Source organism: Pelodiscus sinensis, chromosome 8 (assembly GCF_052426305.1).
Source record: "Pelodiscus sinensis isolate ZL-2025 chromosome 8, ASM5242630v1, whole genome shotgun sequence".
NCBI lineage: Eukaryota > Metazoa > Chordata > Testudines > Trionychidae > Pelodiscus > Pelodiscus sinensis.
The window spans coordinates 17695936-17716687 of NC_143059.1; the positions used below are offsets into that span (position 1 = coordinate 17695936).

General features: G+C 43.8%; 1 protein-coding gene across 1 annotated transcript in view; it reads right to left on the minus strand.

Annotated features, from left to right (window-relative positions):
• Positions 1 to 20752, minus strand: part of OPN4 (opsin 4) — a 47703-nt gene that overhangs the window by 13524 nt on the left and 13427 nt on the right. Inside the window, exons 2-6 of the mRNA XM_089780346.1 lie at positions 20049 to 20191; positions 15602 to 15735; positions 11830 to 12033; positions 8521 to 8692; positions 5506 to 5667 (exon numbers count right to left, since the gene is read on the minus strand). Coding sequence (XP_089636472.1) covers positions 5506 to 5667; positions 8521 to 8692; positions 11830 to 12033; positions 15602 to 15735; positions 20049 to 20191 — 815 coding nt within the window. The remainder of the gene's footprint in view (positions 1 to 5505; positions 5668 to 8520; positions 8693 to 11829; positions 12034 to 15601; positions 15736 to 20048; positions 20192 to 20752) is intronic.

A 20752-nucleotide genomic window follows, 5' to 3' on the forward strand; every position in this document is an offset into this window, starting at 1 on the left:
ACAAGTTCATCTTGGAATAAGGAAGTACTGATCCTTAGGAATGTTCAAGCTAAATTCACCAGTCACCCAAATGATAATGGGAGGGCTAGCATCGCAGAACCTGCGTCGCTATGACATTGAACAGGTGTGCCGAATAAGGGGAGAAAGTATTTCAGAAAAAGCAACACACATGAGAATGTTTGATAAATCAGCCTCCCACCCACACTGTGAATTTACCTGCTCAAAGCTGGGAACCAAAGTTAAAGAACCCTCATATTGTGGAAGATGGTTTTATGTTCTGTTTAGTTTGCAGAGTCTTCATCACGTGAGGTATTTTGGGAGGAGAGAGTGGAAGTTCTAACTTTATGGTGCTGCTAGCAGGAACCACCCCTATTCAGGTTGTCTTGATAAAAACAAAGTGGCTACATCTACACTGGCATGATTTTCCAAAAATGCTTTTAACGGAAAAGTTTTCCGTTAAAAGCATTTTCGGAAAAGCGCATCTAGATTGGCAGGATGCTTTTCCGCAAAAGCACTTTTTGTGGTAAAGCGTCCGTGGCCAATCTAGACACAGTTTTCCGCAAAAAAGCCCCGATCGCCATTTTCGCGATCGGGGCTTTTTTGCGGAAAACAGTACTGTGTTGTCTACACTGGCCCTTTTGCGCAAAAGTCTTTCGGAAAAAGACTTTTGCCCGAACGGGAGCAGCATAGTATTTCCAGAAAAGCACTGACAATCTTACATGAGATCGTCAGTGCTTTTCCGGAAATTCAAGCGGCCAGTGTAGACAGCTGGCAAGTTTTTCCGGAAAAGCAGCTGATTTTCCGGAAAAACTTGCCAGTCTAGACACAGCCAATGAGTAATGGAACCTATATTTAAACAGCAATGATATCGCAGGGCCAGCTTGCATGGACCAGGCCCACAGTGGTGTTTTCCTTCAGCAGCAAGAGGAGCAGCACACTGTGTAGAATCATTTCCCCTTCTTCCCGGGAAAGTTGCCTGTGACTTTCTGGTGCGCCCCAGTGCTTTGGTGCACCATGAAGGAGCAGGGCTGCAGGTCAGAAATGGCAGGTTTGCAAAAATTTTGGTGGTGCCCAGAATGTCCAGAGCACAGACCCTCATTCCTATTCAAACTCTCACCTCCAACTTGCCTAAGGCTCAGAGAGCGAATCCAGGTGAGGGAGCGGTGTGGGGACTGCACAGCAGCAAGGGTCAGCCCTACTCCCCTCCCTCACTGTGGTGGTGGGAGCCAGAGCAGCCCAGCAACATTTCTCTTCCCCACCACCCTCTCCCAACCGGCTGAGCTCCACTTCTTCACAGAGGCGGGAAGCAGAGAGCACTGAGGCTGGGGTGAAGCAAGCACAGCAGGTTGGGAGGGGGCAGTGCAGAGGCCCCTCCTCTCAGGCAACTTCCCAGAGCGCCTTGGGATCTGTCCATAGGATGGTTGAGGCTGCTGCCACAAGGCTCCCCAAAGTGCAGGGAATAGCATGGGAGCAGGCTCTGGGAAAGAATGTGGGTGCAGGGAGAGGTTGGGGCACAGGCATGGGGAGGGAATATGGGTGCAGGGAGAGGTTGGGGGTGCAGGCATGGGGAGGGAATATGGGTGCAGCGAGAGACTGGGGTATGGGTATGGGGAGGGAATATGGGTGAAGGGAGAGGTTGGGGTACGGGCATGGGGAGGGAATATGGGTGAAGGGAGAGGTTGGGGTGCGTGTATGGGAAGGGAATATGGGTGCAGGGAGAGGTTGGGGTACGGGCATGGGGAGGGAATATAGGTGCAGGGAGAGGTTGGGGTGCAGGCATGGGGAGGGAATGTGGGTGCAGGGAGAGGTTGGGGTACGGGCATGGGGAGGGAATGTGGGTGCAGGGAGAGGTTGGGGTGCATGTATGGGGAGGGAATGTGGGTGCAGGGAGAGGTTGGGGTGCAGGCATGGGGAGGGAATATAGGTGCAGGGAGAGGTTGGGGTGCGTGTATGGGGAGGGAATGTGGGTGCAGGGAGAGGTTGGGGTGCAGGCATGGGGAGGGAATATAGGTGCAGGGAGAGGTTGGGGTGCGTGTATGGGGAGGGAATGTGGGTGCAGGGAGAGGTTGGGGTGCAGGCATGGGGAGGGAATGTGGGTGCTGGCTGTGGCCCAGGGCAGGGGGTGGAGGTTCTGGCTGCAGGCTCTGGGAGGGAGTTTAGGGGCTGGAGGGCTAGAGGGTTCAGGCTCTGGAGGAAATGGAGTGTACAAGAGGGTTTGGGGGGTGGCACACTAACCTGGGGGCACCCCCTTCTAGAAATGGCTTCCGGGGAGGCAGGCCTCTCCAGGTACTGCTGCCCCCACACAATGTTATTAAATTAACAGAGTAACCGAGCCCAACGGGACCCTAAAGTGCTTGTTTCCCATGTATTCATTGCAGGGCTGGACTGAAACAGAAGCTGATGTCGTTTGTGTGATCTCCAGACCAGCCAATAAACTGGTTTCCTATGAAATAGGCAAATATGCTGCCGAAACCAATGACACAAAAGCCAAATCCAAAATGAAAAGGCATGATTCTGGGATTTTTGAGAAGGTAATAGATACTGTGCACTATCCAACCTCTCAAACAGCTGATGAGTTAACAAATCTAATGAATTGATCAAATCCTGCCCTCTGAACTGAAGCAGGACCAAGTACACCTGGACCATCCTTCACAGGTGTTCTGAAGCCTAACCTGTTCTTAAATCTCCAATGATGGGGATACCACGACTTCCCTTGGAAGCCTGTTCCAGGTCTTAGTTACCCATATGGCTGGAAAGGTTTTCCTAATCTCTAATCTAAATCTCCCAGATTAAGCCCAAAACTTCTTGCCCTACCTTTAGTGGACATGGAAAATAAATGATCCCTATCCTCTCTATAACAGCCCTTAACAGATTATCAGATCTTCCCTCATTCTTTTCTCACGATTTTTTAACCTTTCTTTATAGGGCAAGTGTTCTAATCCTTTTATCATTTTTATTGCTCTCCTGTCTCTGGACTTTCCAATTTGGCCACATCTTTCATGTAATGTGGCACCCAGAACTAGACACAATGCTGGAGCTGAGGCCTCCTGCTGAGTAGAGCAGAACACTCACCATTTCTAGGTCTATCTCCTAAGCTATGCTGTATGTGGCAATGCTATTACAATGAAGTCAATATAAGGTCTTGGAACTTGATCCATTAATCCTGAGGGTATATCTACACTGCATTCCTCTTACTCCTTAAAAACGAGGTTTAATGGTTATTTTGAAAGAAGGGGTTTCTTTCAAAATAACTGCGTCTACACGGCATTTTTTATCTCGAAATAGGGTATTTCAAAATAGCAGCTGGACACGATTATACAAATGAAGCATGGGAAATTCAAATCCGCGCTTTATTTGCAATTTCGCTCGGCTGCATTTGCATTCCTCTTTCGGAAGAGGAATGCAGTGTAGACAGACCCTAAGAAACCATAGGCTATGTCTACATTGCAGCGCTATTTTGGGATACCAGAGGTATCCCGAAATAGCTATTCCATGTCTTTTGAGTGCATACATTATTTCAAAACATAATGGGCTCACTATTCCAATATCCCTGTAAACCTCATTCCATGTGTTTCAGAATAGCAATTTATTTTGCAATAAGTGCTGTGTAGACAGTGCCAAATTTTGCAATAAACTATTTTGAAATTGACTTGAAATAAGTTACGTAATTTGCCTAGCATAAATTGCATAGCTTATTTTACAGGGGCAGTGTGTGCTGTACACTGTCCATTTTATGATCTTGTATTGGTTGTTAAGTTTGAGGTGCATATTTCTCATCAGATGATTGGAAAATTATAATAAAGAGGCAGTAGTGGAGTAGTGCATTTTTTTTTATTTTGCACTTGTACAGGGTCTTTGACTTCCAAGTGCCCTAAATTATTAAACCTGTTTAGAAATAGATAGATGGAGGCACAGGATTGTGAAGTGACTTATTCAGTGTCACACATTAAATCAGGGGCAAAGCCTAATAGAAACCAAGAGCGCATCTACACACTAGGCTAAAGCTGAAATAAACAATGCAACTTGAACTACATCAATTGCGTAGCTTAAGTTAAAATAGCTTATTTTGGCTTTTGGCGCTCTCTAAACAGCAGGAAGTCCTAGAAAGAACACTCTTCCTCCAACTTCCCTTACTCCTCATAAAATGAGGGTTACAGGAGTCAGAGTAAGAAATCCTCCAGCTCAACATTATTTTGACATTATGCAGAAATATCTGTTTGTAGTGTAGATGCGGACTACGTTATTTCAGAATAATGCCAGTGTGTTAGAAGTGCCCCAAGAGTCCAGACTTCTAATCCCTTCTCCTTAATAAGTCCATATTAATGTGGGGGTTTTTTTTTGGTGGACACTATGTCTTTATTGAAAAAGAATATATAAAATGCTGAAAGGTAAATGGGCGCAAGAAAGGCAACATGTGCCAGATTTTTTTTAAATATATTTAAAGTTAGGTCATCCATTGTTACTGTTCAGTGCAAAACTAAAAGAACTAGAGTTAGTAAAGCCAGATATAGGGCCTAATTCTGAGTTCACTTAGCCCTGGTCTACACTAGGGAGTTCTTTTGAAATAACTTTTCTTATTATGAAATAACAAGTGGAGTGCCCACACTATCAAGCCCATTGTTTCAAAATAAGGGGCTGGTTATTTTGAAATAATAACTCCTGCTTTTCTTGGGGAATAACTATTTTGAAATAAGCTTATTTTGGGAGTTATTATTTTGAAATTAGTTATTTTGAAATAACTTCCTAGTATGGACGTGCCTTCTACACAGCAAGGCAAAAGGTGAATTAAGATATGCAATTTCAGCTAAGTCAATTGTGTAGCTGAAGTCGAAATAGCTTAATTCAGCTTTTGGTTCTGTCTACACAGCAGGAAGTTGAAAGAAGAACACTCTCCCTTTAACTTCCCTTACTTCTCGTGAAATGAACTTTATAGGAGTCAGAGTAAGAAGGCCTCCATTTCAACATTATTTCAGAATAATGACTTACTATGTAGACATGCATTTTGTTATTTCGAAATAATGTCAGTTATTCCAAAATAATGCTCTACACACTATGTGCCCTAATTGTTGGAAGTCTGGGATAACCCCATTGCAGCTAATGGATTTATGCCAGCATCAAGCTGGTGTGAGTGAATAATCAAGCTCAGAGAAAACACTCAAAATAAGTTATGTATCTTTTTTTTGCACCCTGGAAAAGCCATAGAATCATGTTCAAATATTTTTACATTGTGAAATTGTATTTTAGAATTAACTAACATGATTTTACATGTTAGCTAGTACTGAGCTGTTCTGTGCTGAAAAATCAAACTGAGAAAAATTACAACCAGCATGTGTTCTATTTACCAAACATGTAACAAAGGATTACTTCTGAATAAGTGAAGATTTCCCCTTCCCATTGTTGAGCATAAGAATTGAAACTCCTTGGCCTTTCATAATTTGCTTCTTCTACAATTTCATACATTCTGGGCTCACTGATTTTTTTTCTTGCTAATATATTCATAATTACCCAGCAAAAGCCACCAGAGCTACAGCAGAATATGGTGACCAGGAAATGACGAAAAGCAAGATGACAATCAATGCAATTTTGGCCATTTTCCATTCATTCTTCATCTTCTGATACTGTCTCTGGGATACTTTATTACCATCAGAGCCAATGTTCTGAACAGCCCTAAGGGAAATAAACCACAATTACAATACAAAATATATGGGAGAAATTGAGCACAACAACTTATCATGCCAATCATCTCAAGCTCCCCCGGCCCAGGCAATATATGTAGATATGTGTACAGGCAGTCCCCGGGTTATGTCAATCCGACTTAAGTCGGACCCCTAGTTACGAACTGGGGGGGCACGCAGCTAGTGGGGGGTGCCTCCCCCACTGTCGCCGCCTCTGCCAGCACGGGGGGTGCTTCCCCCCAGCAGACCAGGGAGATACAGAGCTAGCGCCCCCGCCCTCCAGCAGACCAGGGAGATGCGGAGCGGCTTTTCTCGCCACGGAGGACGTGGGCGGCGGGACCGCAGAGACGCGCCGCGGTCCCGCTGCCCGTGTCCTCCGCGGCGAGAAAAGCCGCTCCGCATCTCCCTGGTCTTCTGGGGGGGCGCAGCTAGTGCGCCCCCCCCCCCAGCAGACCAGGCTTTTCTCACCGACGCCTGGTGTAGAGCAGCTGGGGGGATGCCGGGTTGGTCCCACAGCGCCGAGGTGCGGCGCTACTGGACCAACCCAGCAGCACCCCAGCTGCTCTGCCCCAGGTGTCCCCAAGTCAGCCGCTGCTGAAACTGACCAGCGGCTGACTACAGGAAGCCGGAGGCAGAGCTGCTCTGTCCCGGGCTTCCTGGAATCAGCCGCTGATCAGTTTCAGCAGCAGCTGACTTGGGGACACCTGGGGTAGAGCAGCTGGGGTGCTGCCGGGTTGGTCCCTGCAGCACCAAGGTGTGGCGCTGTGGGGACCTACCCGGCAGCACCCCAGGTGCTCTGTCCCAGGCGTCCCCAAGAGCCGCTGGGGTGCTGCCGGGTTGGTCCCGCCGCGCTAAGGGTCGGCGCTACCAGACCAGCCCAGCAGCACTCCAGCTGCTCTGCCCCAGGCATGTCCGATTCAGCCGCTGCTGGTCAGTTTCAACAGTGGCTGAATCTGGACGCCTAGGACAGAGCAGCTGGGGTGCTGCCGGGTTGGTCCCCGCAGCGCCGCACCTCGGCGCTGCAGGGACCAACCTGGCAGCACCCCAGCTGCTCTATCCCAGGTGTCCCCAAGTCAGCTGCTGCTGAAACTGATCAGCGGCTGATTCCAGGAAGCCCGGGGCAAAGCAGCTCTGCCTCGGGCTTCCTGTAGTCAGCCGCTGGTCAGTTTCAGCGGCGGCAGAATTGGGGACACCTGGGGTACAATATGTACCAGTTCCGACTCATGTACAAATTCAACTTAAGAACAAACCTACAATCCCTATCTTGTACGTAACCCGGGGACTTCCTGTAATTGCTTTTGCATAATAGAGGCTCCCACTGTCAAAGTAATCAGGGCAAAATTCCCATTGACTTCAACAGGAGTAGGATGGAGGTCTGTGAGGAATAGGTTTCCAAAATAAAGCTTCAGATTATTCAAGTACCTAGATTAATCTGCATGACACCTCTAATTATGGATGGGAAAAAAAGTATTTATTTACTTCTTGGGGACAGATTTTGTAACCCCCTACTCACACTGTTACATGAGTAGATACACTGAAATCAATAGGGCAGAGTACGTAGTCAGATACAGTTCAACATGTGTTAGAATGGCAGAACCAAACTGTGGTTTTCTATTTCAGTAGTTCTTGTTTCTTGTATTCCTGATGCAAATCGTTGCCCCTGTTTAACACAGGGATTTTCAATCTTTTTCTTTGCCTGCCCCCACAACACGCTATAAAACTTCCACAGCTTGGTAGGGAGCCTTTTGGGCTTTAGATGGGGGGATTCAGGGAGGGGGGCAGCCCCATGGGTTGGAGGACTCAAGGGTTTTACTTTACAAGGAAGGAGGCTTAGAGCTTTTGGGGGTGGGAATGGCTTGAGGTTCAGGGCATCACCCCCATCACTACAGCGTTGGTGAACACCAGGGCTTGGTGCTTCAGCTCCATGGAATGGCTTCTATCAGGGCACAAGGAAGTGGGCCTCTAACTGGTGCTTAGGGTTTTGGGCAGGTCTTGAGTGCTGGAGGCTGAGGCTTCGTTGAAAATCACTGGTTTAACATATTGCACCTGGCATCATTGTACTGTACCTTCTTTAACACAGAGTTTACAATCAACTTCCACCTGTTCACTTGTAGACAGTCGATGCCTTCCACAATCCGTCTGTTGACACAGGAATGGCCACACCTGTGCAAACTAGTGACTAGAATAGCTTTGCTTCCTTTATGGAAGGGGAATTCCCCGCTGGACATCTCTGTTCCAAGGCCACTTTGTGACATATACATAGGCAGGGCTCGACAAACTATAGAATCTACCCGCCCGTGGCGAGTTTACCAGAGGCACGCGCATGCGCAGTGCGGGGCTGGCGAGTGGCTTTCGCCGCTGTTTGTCAAGCCCTGTGCATAGGCCACAAGTGATTGAAGCAAATCAAAGAAACTGGCACTGAATATCATTTGCCTATGCTGCTGACCAGTCACTTAGCCTTATTAGGCCTCTCTGAAGTTCCACATACCTTAACTAGACTTAACTAACCCACTAACGGTTTTGTGTCATCTGTTAGTTTTTCCATCTTTCTATTCATACCTTTTCCCAAATTATTTTTAAATGTCTTAAATAAAGCAGGCCAAGTACCACCCCTTGGACATCTCCCTCTCCCACACACCTTTAACATTTTGTCATAAGGAAATTCACTGTTTATTCTTATTCTGTTTTATCTCTTACCCATTTCCATTAAAGGAAAAAACTACTTGTTAAAATGGAAATGCAAGTTTATAGATCTATATCTATATCTACATCTAAAATATAATCTCCCATAAAAATAAAAGTTCTCTGCTTAAGAGATCGAAATCCTAGACTAGTGACAACTCACATGTTGGCATTCTTGATAGCCTTGAAGATAAAGACATAACTATATATGATGGCAATTAGAGGAATGAAGAAGACAAAGCAGAAGAGGAGCATTGTATAGGCACGGACTGATGGAGTAAAGGTCACATAGTCCCAGGAGCAGGAAGTTAACAAACCCTCAGGAACATAAGCACCTAGGAAGAAAGAAAAAAAAGACATAAGTTATTAAAAGATTTTTGTTAGACATTCTGGTGGAGGAGCAATAGAGAAAGAATTCAGAATTATCTCTGGAATTTGAAAAGGGTCTAATCTGGCTCTGTTGGTAGAGAGAATAAAATTAATAAATTCACCTGTTTCTTGTTTTAAAGCACTTCTTGCCATTATTGATTCCACTGCCTCTTAGAATGTAATAGATTTAATGAATCAATCTTTAGTAAAATAATTATTATTTTTTCATTCCAGTCTTCAGACCTGGCCCAAAGGCCACGTGGGCTTCTCTTTTCATTACTTCATTGGGCTTTGGATCAGACTCATATTCAAAAGATCTTTAAAATGTCTCAATTTTTCTCTTAAATTGTTACCCCTCTTGTTTGGGAGTGAAATGAAACAGACTATGTTAACTTTTGGTCTTTTACATTCTGCAGACCACAGAAGTTTACTGTGCAATTCCAATTGACTTTGCCATGAAATGAATATAAAAAACCCCAATACATTTTATTCCCTTAGAGACTGTGTGTCTAACAGTTAAAGAATTAAGTAAACTCAATGACAAATTATTTTTAATCTTCATTCATTTAATTTCCAGAATTTTCAATGCAAGCTTCTTTGGGACAGTTCTAGAAAATAATGCATGTGGTGATATGCTCAGATATGTCTAATTATTGTATGAGAATCATTATGATAAATACTAATAAAATCTAGTTATAAGACAGCAGTAATTTTTCTGTCTCATTGATTAGGGTTTTCTCATATAAGAGTATTTGTCATATTGCTACAAGCCATAATGTTAAACAACTGGAATTTACCAGCTATGCATGCTACACATCTGGGAGAAGAAAAACTACAACAAAAATAACACAATATCCTACTCTTTTACAATAGTCTGGTAAGCAAGTGAGAAAGTGTTACTTTCTCACTTCAGTTGAACCCTACCTCACACCACCAATGGAGACCAGGCCTGCTCAAGGGGTGGATACTGTTGGGGTTTAGGCAATTAACTGGCAGGTTCAAGTTCATCCTATGATAGGTCAGTGGTGACCATAAATTGGTGGTCTGTATGAAACAAGTTGATTGTATTAGTTTAGTTTCAAACAAAGAAAGACTACTACTACTACAGTTCATGGTCATAATGAGTAGGCTCTGCAGTTCTGGGACTGTTTCTGTTCAGTATCTTCATCAATTATTTAGATCAGAGGATGGCCAATAGCATGGCAGCGGTTCACCAGGGTTAGTCCCTGGCAGGCTGCCACTGTTGTATTTACCTACACAACCTCAGGTACAAGCATTTGCCACTCCCATTGGCCAATGAGAGTAGCAGAAAGTGGCGCTGACCAGAACACCACTTCCTGGCAATTGCATCTCCATTGGCCAGGAACAGTGAAGTGGTGTTCTGGTCTGTGCCATTTTCTACCACGCCCATTGGCCAGGAACTTAGGTCAATGGGAGATGCAATTGCTGATACTTGTGGCCGTGCAGATAAATACAGTGGCGGCGGTCTGCCAGGGGATAACCCTGATAGACCGGATGTGGCTGTCGGGCCAATATTTGCCCACCCCTAATTTAGATAACATCAGAGAGTACACTTATAAAACTGGAAGGGGCTGAAAGTACTTTGGAGGATAGTGTGAAAATTCAAAATGATCTGGACAAACTGGAGAAATGGTCTGAGGTAAATAGGATGAAATTCAACAAAGACAAATGCAAAATACTCCACTTTGGAGGAAACAGTTCATTACACATACAAAATGGGAAATGACTGCTTAAGAAGGAGTATTGCGGAAAAGGTTCTAGGTGTCATAGTGGGCCACGAGTCAACAGTAAAACACTGTTGCAAAAAAAGAAAACATATAGAATGCATTAGCAGGAAGTTGTAAGTAATTCTTCCACTCTCCTCCTTCCTAATTAGTCCTCAACTGGAGTATTCTGTCCAATTCTGGGCACCATGTTTAGGAAAAATGTGGACAAATTGGAAAAAGTCCAAAGAAGAGCAAAAAAAGAAAAGATTAAAAGACTAGAAAACATGACCTATAAGGGAAGATTCAAGAACTAGGTTTGTTTAATCTGGAAAAGAGAATACAGATGGGACATGGTAACAGTTTTCAAGAATCTGAAAGGTTGTTACAAGGAGGAGGGTGAAAAGTTATTCTCCTTAACCTCTGAGGATAAGACAAAAAACAATGGGTTTTAATTGCAGCAAGGGAGGTTAAGATAGGATATTAAGAAAAACTTCCTAAATGCTGGAATAAATTGTCTAGGGAAATTGTGGAATCTCCATCATTTGAGACTTTTAAGAGCAGACTAGACAAACAAGTGTCAGGTTGTGATCCAGATGCTGCTTGGTCCTGCTGTGAGTGCAGGGGGCTGGACTCGATGGCCTCACTATGTACTATGATTCTATCTCAGCCAACAGTTGGGGCTACATTTTCAGTCTGTCTAGATGTGAAATATAAATATATACCAATTTACACACAAAAAGTAACGTGTTCAAGTAAAACAGCAATCAAATTACTACTAATTGTCATTTTTCATTAAGATGTAAAGGGCTAAATGGGAAAGTAAACAACGCTCTTACCTCTAGAATTGGTCCCACCAGATTGAGTTTAGTCACATTGTATGGGGTATAAAATTGCACTTTTACTGCCCATACTGAAGTGCTTTTAGGTATAAATAGAGGAATTGAGGTTCCTCAGGCTGCCAATATGGCACCTTTTCTGAGCACTGAAAATCATTTTGAAAACTTAAAAACTGTGCTCATCTGTCCCCGTTAGTTTTTATTCATCTCTGCTTCTTTACAGAAGGTTATGCACTATTACAGAAGCCTGTTGTGTTATTTTTGTCTTTATTTTGTATGTTTTTATATGTGTGCTTCTAAGATTCTCTGCAAAAGGTTCAATGAAAGATAATTACATGTGATATACCCACCGCAATCTTTTCTGCTGATTAAAATTCTTAAGACTCATTAGCTAAAAGCAATCTCCTTCAGAGTGATTTCTTCAAACCTTATCTTAATATGTAAATTCTGTTTATTCATTCTTGTGTCTAACAGACCATTCTTTAATCCCCTCATTTTCTCATGTTATAAGACAACAGACTTGCATTCTATCCCACTTACTCCATCCAAAGAAGGGTGGAAGGCTCCAAGCCAAAGAGTACAGCCAGACTGCTAGCAGGATTATCAAAGCCTTCTTCTTCGACATCACCACAATGGAGGCCAAGGGTCGTGTGATCACAAAATATCTGTCCAGTGCAATTGCCATCAGTGTGATCATGGATGTGATGCCAAAAAGGGCTCCGCAAAAGGCATAAAGCTCACAACCTTTCAATGGAGAGTACATAAAGTTAACCAACAGATTTAGCCATCCACGCTTGTTACACCAGTGTTCTGTTCTGGGAGACCATTTATCCTGTGCCTGGTTACACATTACTTTAAGAACTCTTAAGGCAAAAGGAAATCCACTTTTCCAGCAGCAATATACTTTCCAAGCTGTTGGCTAATTATATTATCCATGGATGTAAACGTCAAAGATGTACTCGCCTTTAATACTCAAGACAGTGATTCACTTGGCATTCAGTTTTCAACTTCTGACATTTCTAGCGGAAGCATTTCAAAGATCCCATGGCAGCTCATTTAGCTTTAATTGTATTCTAACTCTCATGGAAAGACCTATTTTAGTTAAAGTATTTTTATAGTTACTTAGATATCATAGAGCAGCTCGTACCTCAAGATGATGAGGTCTGCATAGTTTCAGTAAATAATTCAGAGAATGGATTGGCTGTCAGTAATTTGCTTTGTTTGCTATCTGTGGGACATGATTTGCATTGTGCTGTTGGATGGAATGACAGAAATCTTTCTAATAAGAGAACTATTAATGATGAATGGGAATTAAAACATGCAAATTCATTAAATGTTTGAGATACGCCAATTTTTCCATTAGTATCTGCAATTATACAAATAGTACAACAGCTAAAGAGCATATATTCATTAATACATTCAAAAGTCTGCCTTTTAATTATCAGCCAGCTCTGGAGATTAGACAGTTTGTTTATATATGTGTGTATAGTTTTTTTAGCTTTGTAGCATGAAGAACTGCAGAAACATTTATTATCTACTTAATTTTATGAGCAAGTTAATAATAGCCATCTTGTTCACCTCCCCCACCACGCACATACAAGATATAATTGCAGCACGAGAAAGAGTAGTATCTGTATTGAAAGCATCAATGGGGGATTCATGTAGGTATTTAGTTACCTAACCCCTATTGATTTCACCTACTGTGAATCCCACCCAAAATAGCCTTTATTCTTCAGATATGTTTTATACCAGATAGGCCCCATCAGCCTGGCTACATGATCTGTATGTTTGCCTCCCAGACAGAGGATGAAACCCTGGCTTCACTGAATTCATTGGGAGTTTTGCCACTGATTTACAAGGAGACAGGGTTTCACCTTAAATCTAAATCTCTGGTGTCGGTAGGCACAGTTAAGGGCGAGTTCACTGAGGCAGCACATAGCTTTGAGTCTGTAGAGAATCAGGAATGGGTCATTAGAAAGGACATTTTGACAAGGTTTTATAAGCAAAGATTATACACTGCGAGTAGTTTAAAATAAAAAGATAATAGACCTGCATTAAAAACCAATTAACTGGGGGGAGCGGGGTGGATAGTTCATACGTGTATTTAAATGAACCAAATCATGTCCTATTTCCTATCCTAATCACTTTCCTTCATGTTGTATCCCCTTCACCCACCTTTTGCCTGGCTTTGTCATTATAGACTATAAGAGGGGTCTCAAACTCCCAGCCTGCTGGCCAGTCCCAGCTAGCGTGGTTGTGCAATCTGGCCCGGGACTCCCAGTCGGTGGGTGGGGTCTGTTACCAGTCCCCAAGCCCCGCCCCTTCCTGCTGTCACCCCACACTCTCCCCGCATGGCACCGGATTCCCTGAGCCATGGCTTTGGCGATCACTGAGGGGGCCTGGTGCCATATAGTGGCAGCAGTCACACCCCCAGTACTCCCTGCAGTGGCAGGAGCCATGGGGTAGGCAGGTGGCACTTGCTGTAGTTCACTCCTTTGCCCTGCAGCTCCTGCTGCCTCAGAGAGTGTGGGAAGCATGACTGCTGCTGCCACGCAGCACCAGGCCGCCTCAGTGATCACCAAAGCCGCATGCTCTGGGGACCGGGTGCTATGGAGGGGAAAGTGTGTGTGGGGGGGGGGGGGGAGGAGGGAAACAATGGTGTGAAAGGGTGGGACTTGGGACCCAGTATTGGCAAGGTCTCCCCCCAGCCCACTGGAAGTCCTGGGCCAGATTGCACAATTGCCCTGGCTGGGATTGGTTCGTGGGCTGGGAGTCTGGGACCCCTGCTGTAAGCTCTTTGGGGCAGGGACTGTGTTTCCCTGTATGCCTATCTCTCACTTAGTACATTTTTGGGCACTGTTGTCACATAAACCACAGACAAAGAATGTTGGGTAGTTTAGACCCAGTGAGTGAAATACAAAGCATGTTCACTGACCACACTGAGAATAGTTGGATTATATTTATATTGTAAAAACCCATGTTTCTTGTCAGGCTTTCTAGCAGCAGAAGTATCTGGACAAAAATTCTATATTCGAGTTAATCAGTGCCAGTGGCAGAGTGGTAAGCTGGAAGGAGGTGCTCCCGAGCTTATGCTTCTAGGTTTTTAATTATGATGTGAGACAACTGTGAATGAATGCAAGAAGTGAGAAAGCATGTTCATTTATCAAACATTAGAGAAACATTTTCTATCTCACTATTCTGGCAGTAATAGTATAGACTTAGTTATGTAAATTTATTTACAACAAATAGAAACTACATTAGAAGAATGTTAATTAGGATGATAAGTCAAGCACTCAAAAGTTAGAAAATACAGTACCAGATTTTTACTTGACTATGTAACCCTGATTTCCTCTCTTTTGTATCCATCCTTTGTACTGATGATATAGAGGTCCTAGAGCCCTGTAAAGAGTCTACACTAGGGAGTTATTTCAAAATAACCCACCTTATTTCAAAATAATAAGTGGAGCGTCCACACTACCAAGCCCGTTATCTGTTATTTTGAAATAACGGGCTGGTTATTTCAAAATCTGTACTCCTGATTTCCTTGGGGAATAAGCATTAGTGTGGACACTCTGCTGCTGCTATTTGAACATAACTACTCCACAGAGTAATTCAAAGTAAGAGACCCAGGAAGCACTGGAGAGTAATAAGTCAAGGTAGCACATCCACAATAACAGAGCCTGCCTCGGACTAATTTCAAGGCTGCCCTGTAACCAGGACACACTATTTCAATTTTGTTATTTTGGGAGTTATTTTGAATTTAATTATTTTGAAATTATTTCCTAGTGTAGACATTCCCAGAGAAAAAAAAAGTATACGATTGTGTAATTAAAACTGTATCATAATGCACGTTCACAAAGGGGCCGACTTAAGGTCACATAGGCAGCCATAAATGTGGCATTTCTTAACCTTTTAATGCTTGACTTTACAACCTAAATACCCTTATTTTAATGTAGTTTTTAGTATAATTTCCTCAGGAAGGAAAAGGGAGGGTAAAGGACAAAGATCAAACACATTTTGATTTTTGTTCTGTATCAACATCTCATCATACACCTGCCCCAAATTTAAAGTCAAATGTATTGAAAACTATCAAATTTCAGCTGGTATCATATCAATACTACTTAAATGTAAATAACTTCACTTACAGTCTCAAGTTTGTCCTAAACCTTTTGACAACCTGAGACTGAGTCCTAAATGCCTGAAAAACTTGAAACCAGGCTGTGTTTATGTGCTTTTGACTTTAGTTTCACATAGCTTTGATACTTTCCATGGCAACAAACTAAATTATCTTTCTGGAGATAAATGTACCAACCTTTTTTGCCAAAGATCCAGTGCTTGTGGAGACTGGTAGCAAAGAAAATTGGAGCCTGTGTGATGGACATTAAGAAGTCGCTAATAGCTAGATTGATGATGAACATGTTGGCTGGAGTTCGAAGACTCTTACTCCTACAGAAAAGAGGTGAAAAGGAAAATGAATAAGCACTTATCCTTAGGCAATTATGCTGTTACTGTTTGTTAAATGCAGTGTTATTGTAGCCATGATGGGTTCCAGTACATAAGAGATAGGGTGGGTGAGGCAATATCTTTTATTGGATCAACTTCTGCTGATTAGAGATACAAACTTTTCAGTTTACACCGAGCTTTTCTTCATGATCTAAAGAACAATCATAGAATCATAAAATACTAGAACTGGAAGGGACTTCAAGAGGTCATCAAGTCCAGTGCCCTGCCCTCACAGCAGGACCAAGCACCATCTAGATCATCCCTGACAGATGTTTGTCTAACCTGCTCTTAAAAATCTTTAAAGATGGAATTCCACAACCTCCCTAGGTAAGTTATTCTAGTGCTTAACCACCCTGACAGTAATTTTTTTCTAATGTCCAACCTAAACTTTCCATGCTGGAATTTAATTTAAGCTCATTGCTTCTTGTCCTATCATTAGTAGTTAGTGAGAATAATTTTTCTCCCTCCTCCTTGTAACACCCATTTAGGTCTTTCATATCCCCCTCTCAGTCTTCTCTTTTCCAAATTAAATGAACCCAAATCTTCCCTCATAGCTCATGTTTTCTAGACCTTTAATCATTTTTGTTGCTCTTTTCTGGTCTTTCTCCAATTTCTCCACATCTTTCTTGAAATATGGTGCCCAGAACTGGACACACTATCCAGTTGAGACCTAATCAGCACAGTGTAGAGCTGTGTGTAATCTTCAGAGCTTCTCTTTCTCATCTTCAGAGCTTCTCAAAAGCTGGTGCACTATAAATTATCTCACCCAACCTGTCTCTCTATTACTCTTTGCTGTGAGCATTGGCAGCTTCACACATATCTAGGTATAGAATATGTCAAGTTACATCAAACAGGCTTTTGACTTTCCTGATGAGAGAAACTAAATGAGACAGCATCATTTTAATAGCAAACTCCTTATACTTCTTTGTGCTTTAGTAGAGGATCTGTATTGGCTTTGATAACGAGCTCAGAAACAGGAATAGAATACATTTTTCTCTGAATACTCTGACCCACTGTACCCTGTGTCCATGAGTAGCAGGAAATTAAAGTTGATGTACTCTATGGATTTTCTGGATGTGGGTCATACAGAGCTGAAGGCTCACTGCTGATGAGATTAACAGCCATTTCCAAATATGGAGATTAAAGAGGCTGAGTTTATACCACACAAAGCATTTTATTTTATCTCAACTCCTCTCCATGACAGGCAGTTCACTGCACCAGGCACTGAGTTTGAAGGGACCTATTGCCACACTTATTACATCTCCCACCCCTATAAATTACTCCTGTCAACATAACACAGTTTCTTAGAGTGTATTTGTACAAATGTGTTTGTTATTGAGAGTTCTTAGTATCAGTCCTTTCTCATTCTAATTTTTTATTCTTTTTAAATTGTGGCACTTTATCTAATGTCACTAGAGCTTCTTTCTTTAGTTTTCAGTCTCAGACACAATTGGCCAGATAATGTGTTACACCTCCCGAGATCTGTAATGTAGAACAGTGGTTCTCAACCATGGGTCTGGGGCCCCCTTAAGGGCTGCAAGCAGGTTTCAGGGGGTACACCAAGCATAGTTGGCATTGGACTCACTTATGTGCCAGGGCAGAAGCACCAAGGCCCTGCAGCACAGGCTTGCAGCCTGGACCCCCCACCCACCGAGACCCACCACTCCAGGCTGAAGTGAGGCCGTAGTTTTGTGGTGCTTCCTGTAGCATAGGATCCGGGGGCAATTTCTCTGCTTTTATTCCTAAACACTGGCCCTGGTTTTTATATACAGGGGAAAAAATATGTCAAGTTACATCTGGATACCCTGGACACAAAGATCTATTCCAGGAGGACCACTATGTTGGGCAAATATTCTGTTTGACACCCCCCCCCCCCCCCAGTGCAACTCAGAGCTGCACCAGGGGCACATAATTTCAGCCCCTTCCTTCCAGCTCCTGACACAATCTTCATGCATTACAAGGGTTTGGGTCAGGGTTATATACTGGCTTTATACTTATATATAAGCTTTATACTGAAAAACTCATAGTGAAGCCTCCCCAGGAGTGGGGTGTAACCTGTGGAAGAGGGGTTAGGCCCAACACAGACGGGGGCCCCCTGCTTGCGGTGGGCTCTATGGGGCTGAAATAGCCCCCTGACTGGGGCAGTCAGGGGAGCTTCTCTAACCCCTACGGGTTAACTGGAACCCATAAGCCTCACCCACCAAGGGTGAGACTTACCAGTTAACCATTGACACCCTGAGTTGGTGGTTTGTTTATTGTTAAGTAACTACGGAGATCGCATCGTCAGTGGGTAGGTGTAGTACCAGAGCACCCACAGCTCTGCAATTCTATTCCAGTCTCCCACCCACCTCAACATTTTAGATAGCTCCAAAGAGAGACATGACATCCAGCCTCCCGCAACTCCCCCTCTCCGCCCTGCACACATGTCCCCTACCACAGACGCCGCTTCCCAGATTTCCTGCTGAGCTGCCTCTTCCAGAGTGGGACACACCACAGTACTGCTCTACTCTCTTTCCATCTGCTGCACTCTTCTTCCCCCAGACTGCTTAGGCCAGATAGTACTATACTCCAGGGCAGACAGGGCAGGTCCCAAATCCCTCAGAAGGGTCACTATCTGCCATATGCTCTCATTCAGCTTCCTTAGCACAGGTGGCAGCATATCAGTCTCATAATCTGAAAGTCCCAAGTTTTGCTCTCAGTGGAGGCAAGGTAAGTTTCCACAGGCACTCAGACTAGAGGTTACAAAATGGTCCCTTCTGACCCTATAGTCTGTGAAACTTAACAGAAAATGTTGGATGGGGATTGTACTGGTATCTGTCTGGAGGGAAGCAAGATGTCCATGGGCTCTGAGTTAAGGTCAAGCATCAGTCCAGGCAGCACAGCCTAGTCTTCTGGGCCTGGCAGAGGTCCTGGAGGCCCAGGCCAGTTCTCCTTTCTGGGGGGAGAAGGAGGTGCAATTGGGCCTTCCTCCTTGGGAGCTTGGGCAGAACATCTGGCTGGCTCTGTGTCTGGGCTCCAACTGAGCCCTTGGCTCCTCCTTTTAAATTTCCGGCCCCACCTTTCTGCTTCCTGTGGGTGGGGCTGGATTGCTGTGGCACAACCCACCAGAGGTTCTTCCCCTTCCAGGTTGGAGGGAGGCCAAGCTAACTCACTACAGGGACTGTCATAGTCTATGCACCTGTATTCCCTTTCCACAGCCCATCACCAGCTCCTCTAGGCTTTTGGCTCCCGAGCTATCACTTAGGTGAAGACTGGCATCTCTGTCTGAGCAGACCAGGATATTTCCAGGCTGAACCATGTTATTCCTGTCAGAAAATAGGCTGTCTAAGCAGACCTGCCTGCTTTCTCTTCATAGACTAATAATGGTGTAATTGTCCATTGCTATAATTTATCACTCTTTCTGAGCAAGCACAGTTAATTCTTCAGAGAAAAGTATTATGAAGAAAACATTAAAACCAATAAAAGAACTTGCATGCTAAAATGTTTCCCAGAGATCAACCCTTCAACAGGGACTCTGGATGGAGCTGTTCTTCAGTGCCCCACCCAAATGTTTTTGTGTGATTTTTAATTCATCTTCCTTTTGCTCAAAACAAGAACCCAGTCCTATGGGACTTTATTAGATCAAATTTCTTCCAACCCTTTCCTAAGGATTGTGGCCTTCTATGGACCAGAAGTCCTGTTTCTTTGCCAGATCTGAAAAAAAGCCCTGAGTCAGTTTACTAACAGGTTATTTATCCCAACATCCTTTTTTTGTCCACTGGTCTCTAGAATCCAGTTTGAACCTCTGAGGAGACGGACTAGGTAACTGATTTTCCAAGGGCCAATACACAATATAATGCAATTACATTAGCATAAACTCTCCAGATAAGTACAGTGTTGCAATAACACAAACAATTGCGGTTTAAATGCAATGGATCCCAAATGTATTCAGTTTAATATAATAAGTATCAGCATCATTTAATAAGATTTATCCAAGATATTGCATGACTGTCATGAGGAGTTGTAACTAAAATCCGAAAGATTGTTTGGTTTTCACGATCATACCTACTATCCCACCTTTTATTAACATCTATTTCATACACAAATTGAGGAATACAAGGTCATGGATCGGGATTACATTGTTGCACATATTATTAGTTTGCATTAGTACACCCATAATGATTGTGGTCCTGGACCAAATCTCCGTGACAGTCTCACCAGTATTAACGTCTAGCCACAGGAATATTCCAGACAGAACAAATGAGGTATATTGGTACCTGCAGAAAGCATAGATGACGAGGAAGTTACCCAGTGCTCCAGTGATCCCCACCACCAGAATGACAGTTCCAATTGTGTAATGAGCATGGTCTGAAACATCCAGCGTAGGGAAGGCATGAGGAACATCTTGCACTGTCATTTCCTGCAAAGTAAACAGAAATTCGTAAGTGCACAGTTGCAATTCACTGAGGGTATATCTAGACTACATGGCTCCATCGACGGAGCCATGTAGATTTGTTTGTTTGGCAAAGGCAAATGAAGCCACGATTTAAATGATCGCGGCTTCATTTACATTTACATGGCTGCCGCGCTGAGCTGACAAACAGCTGATCAGCTGTTTGTCCGCTCAGTGTGCTAGTCTGGACGCTCCCCTGCCGACATCAAAGCCCTTTGTCGGCAGCCCCGGTAAACCTCATCCCACGAGGAATAACGGGGCTGCTGACAAAGGGCTCGGATGTCGGCGCGGGAGCATCCAGACTAGCGCGCTGAGCAGACAAACAGCTGATCAGCTGTTTGTCGGCTCAGCGCGGCAGCCATGTAAATTTAAATGAAGCCGCGATCATTTAAATCGCAGCTTCATTTGCCTTTGCCTACAACCCTAATCTACATGGCTCCATCGATAGAGCCATGTAGTCTAGACACAGCCTGAATGAGCTAGCCTCTGCTCTTCCTCTGGAAGGGGAGATGGATAAAGAAGGTCAAA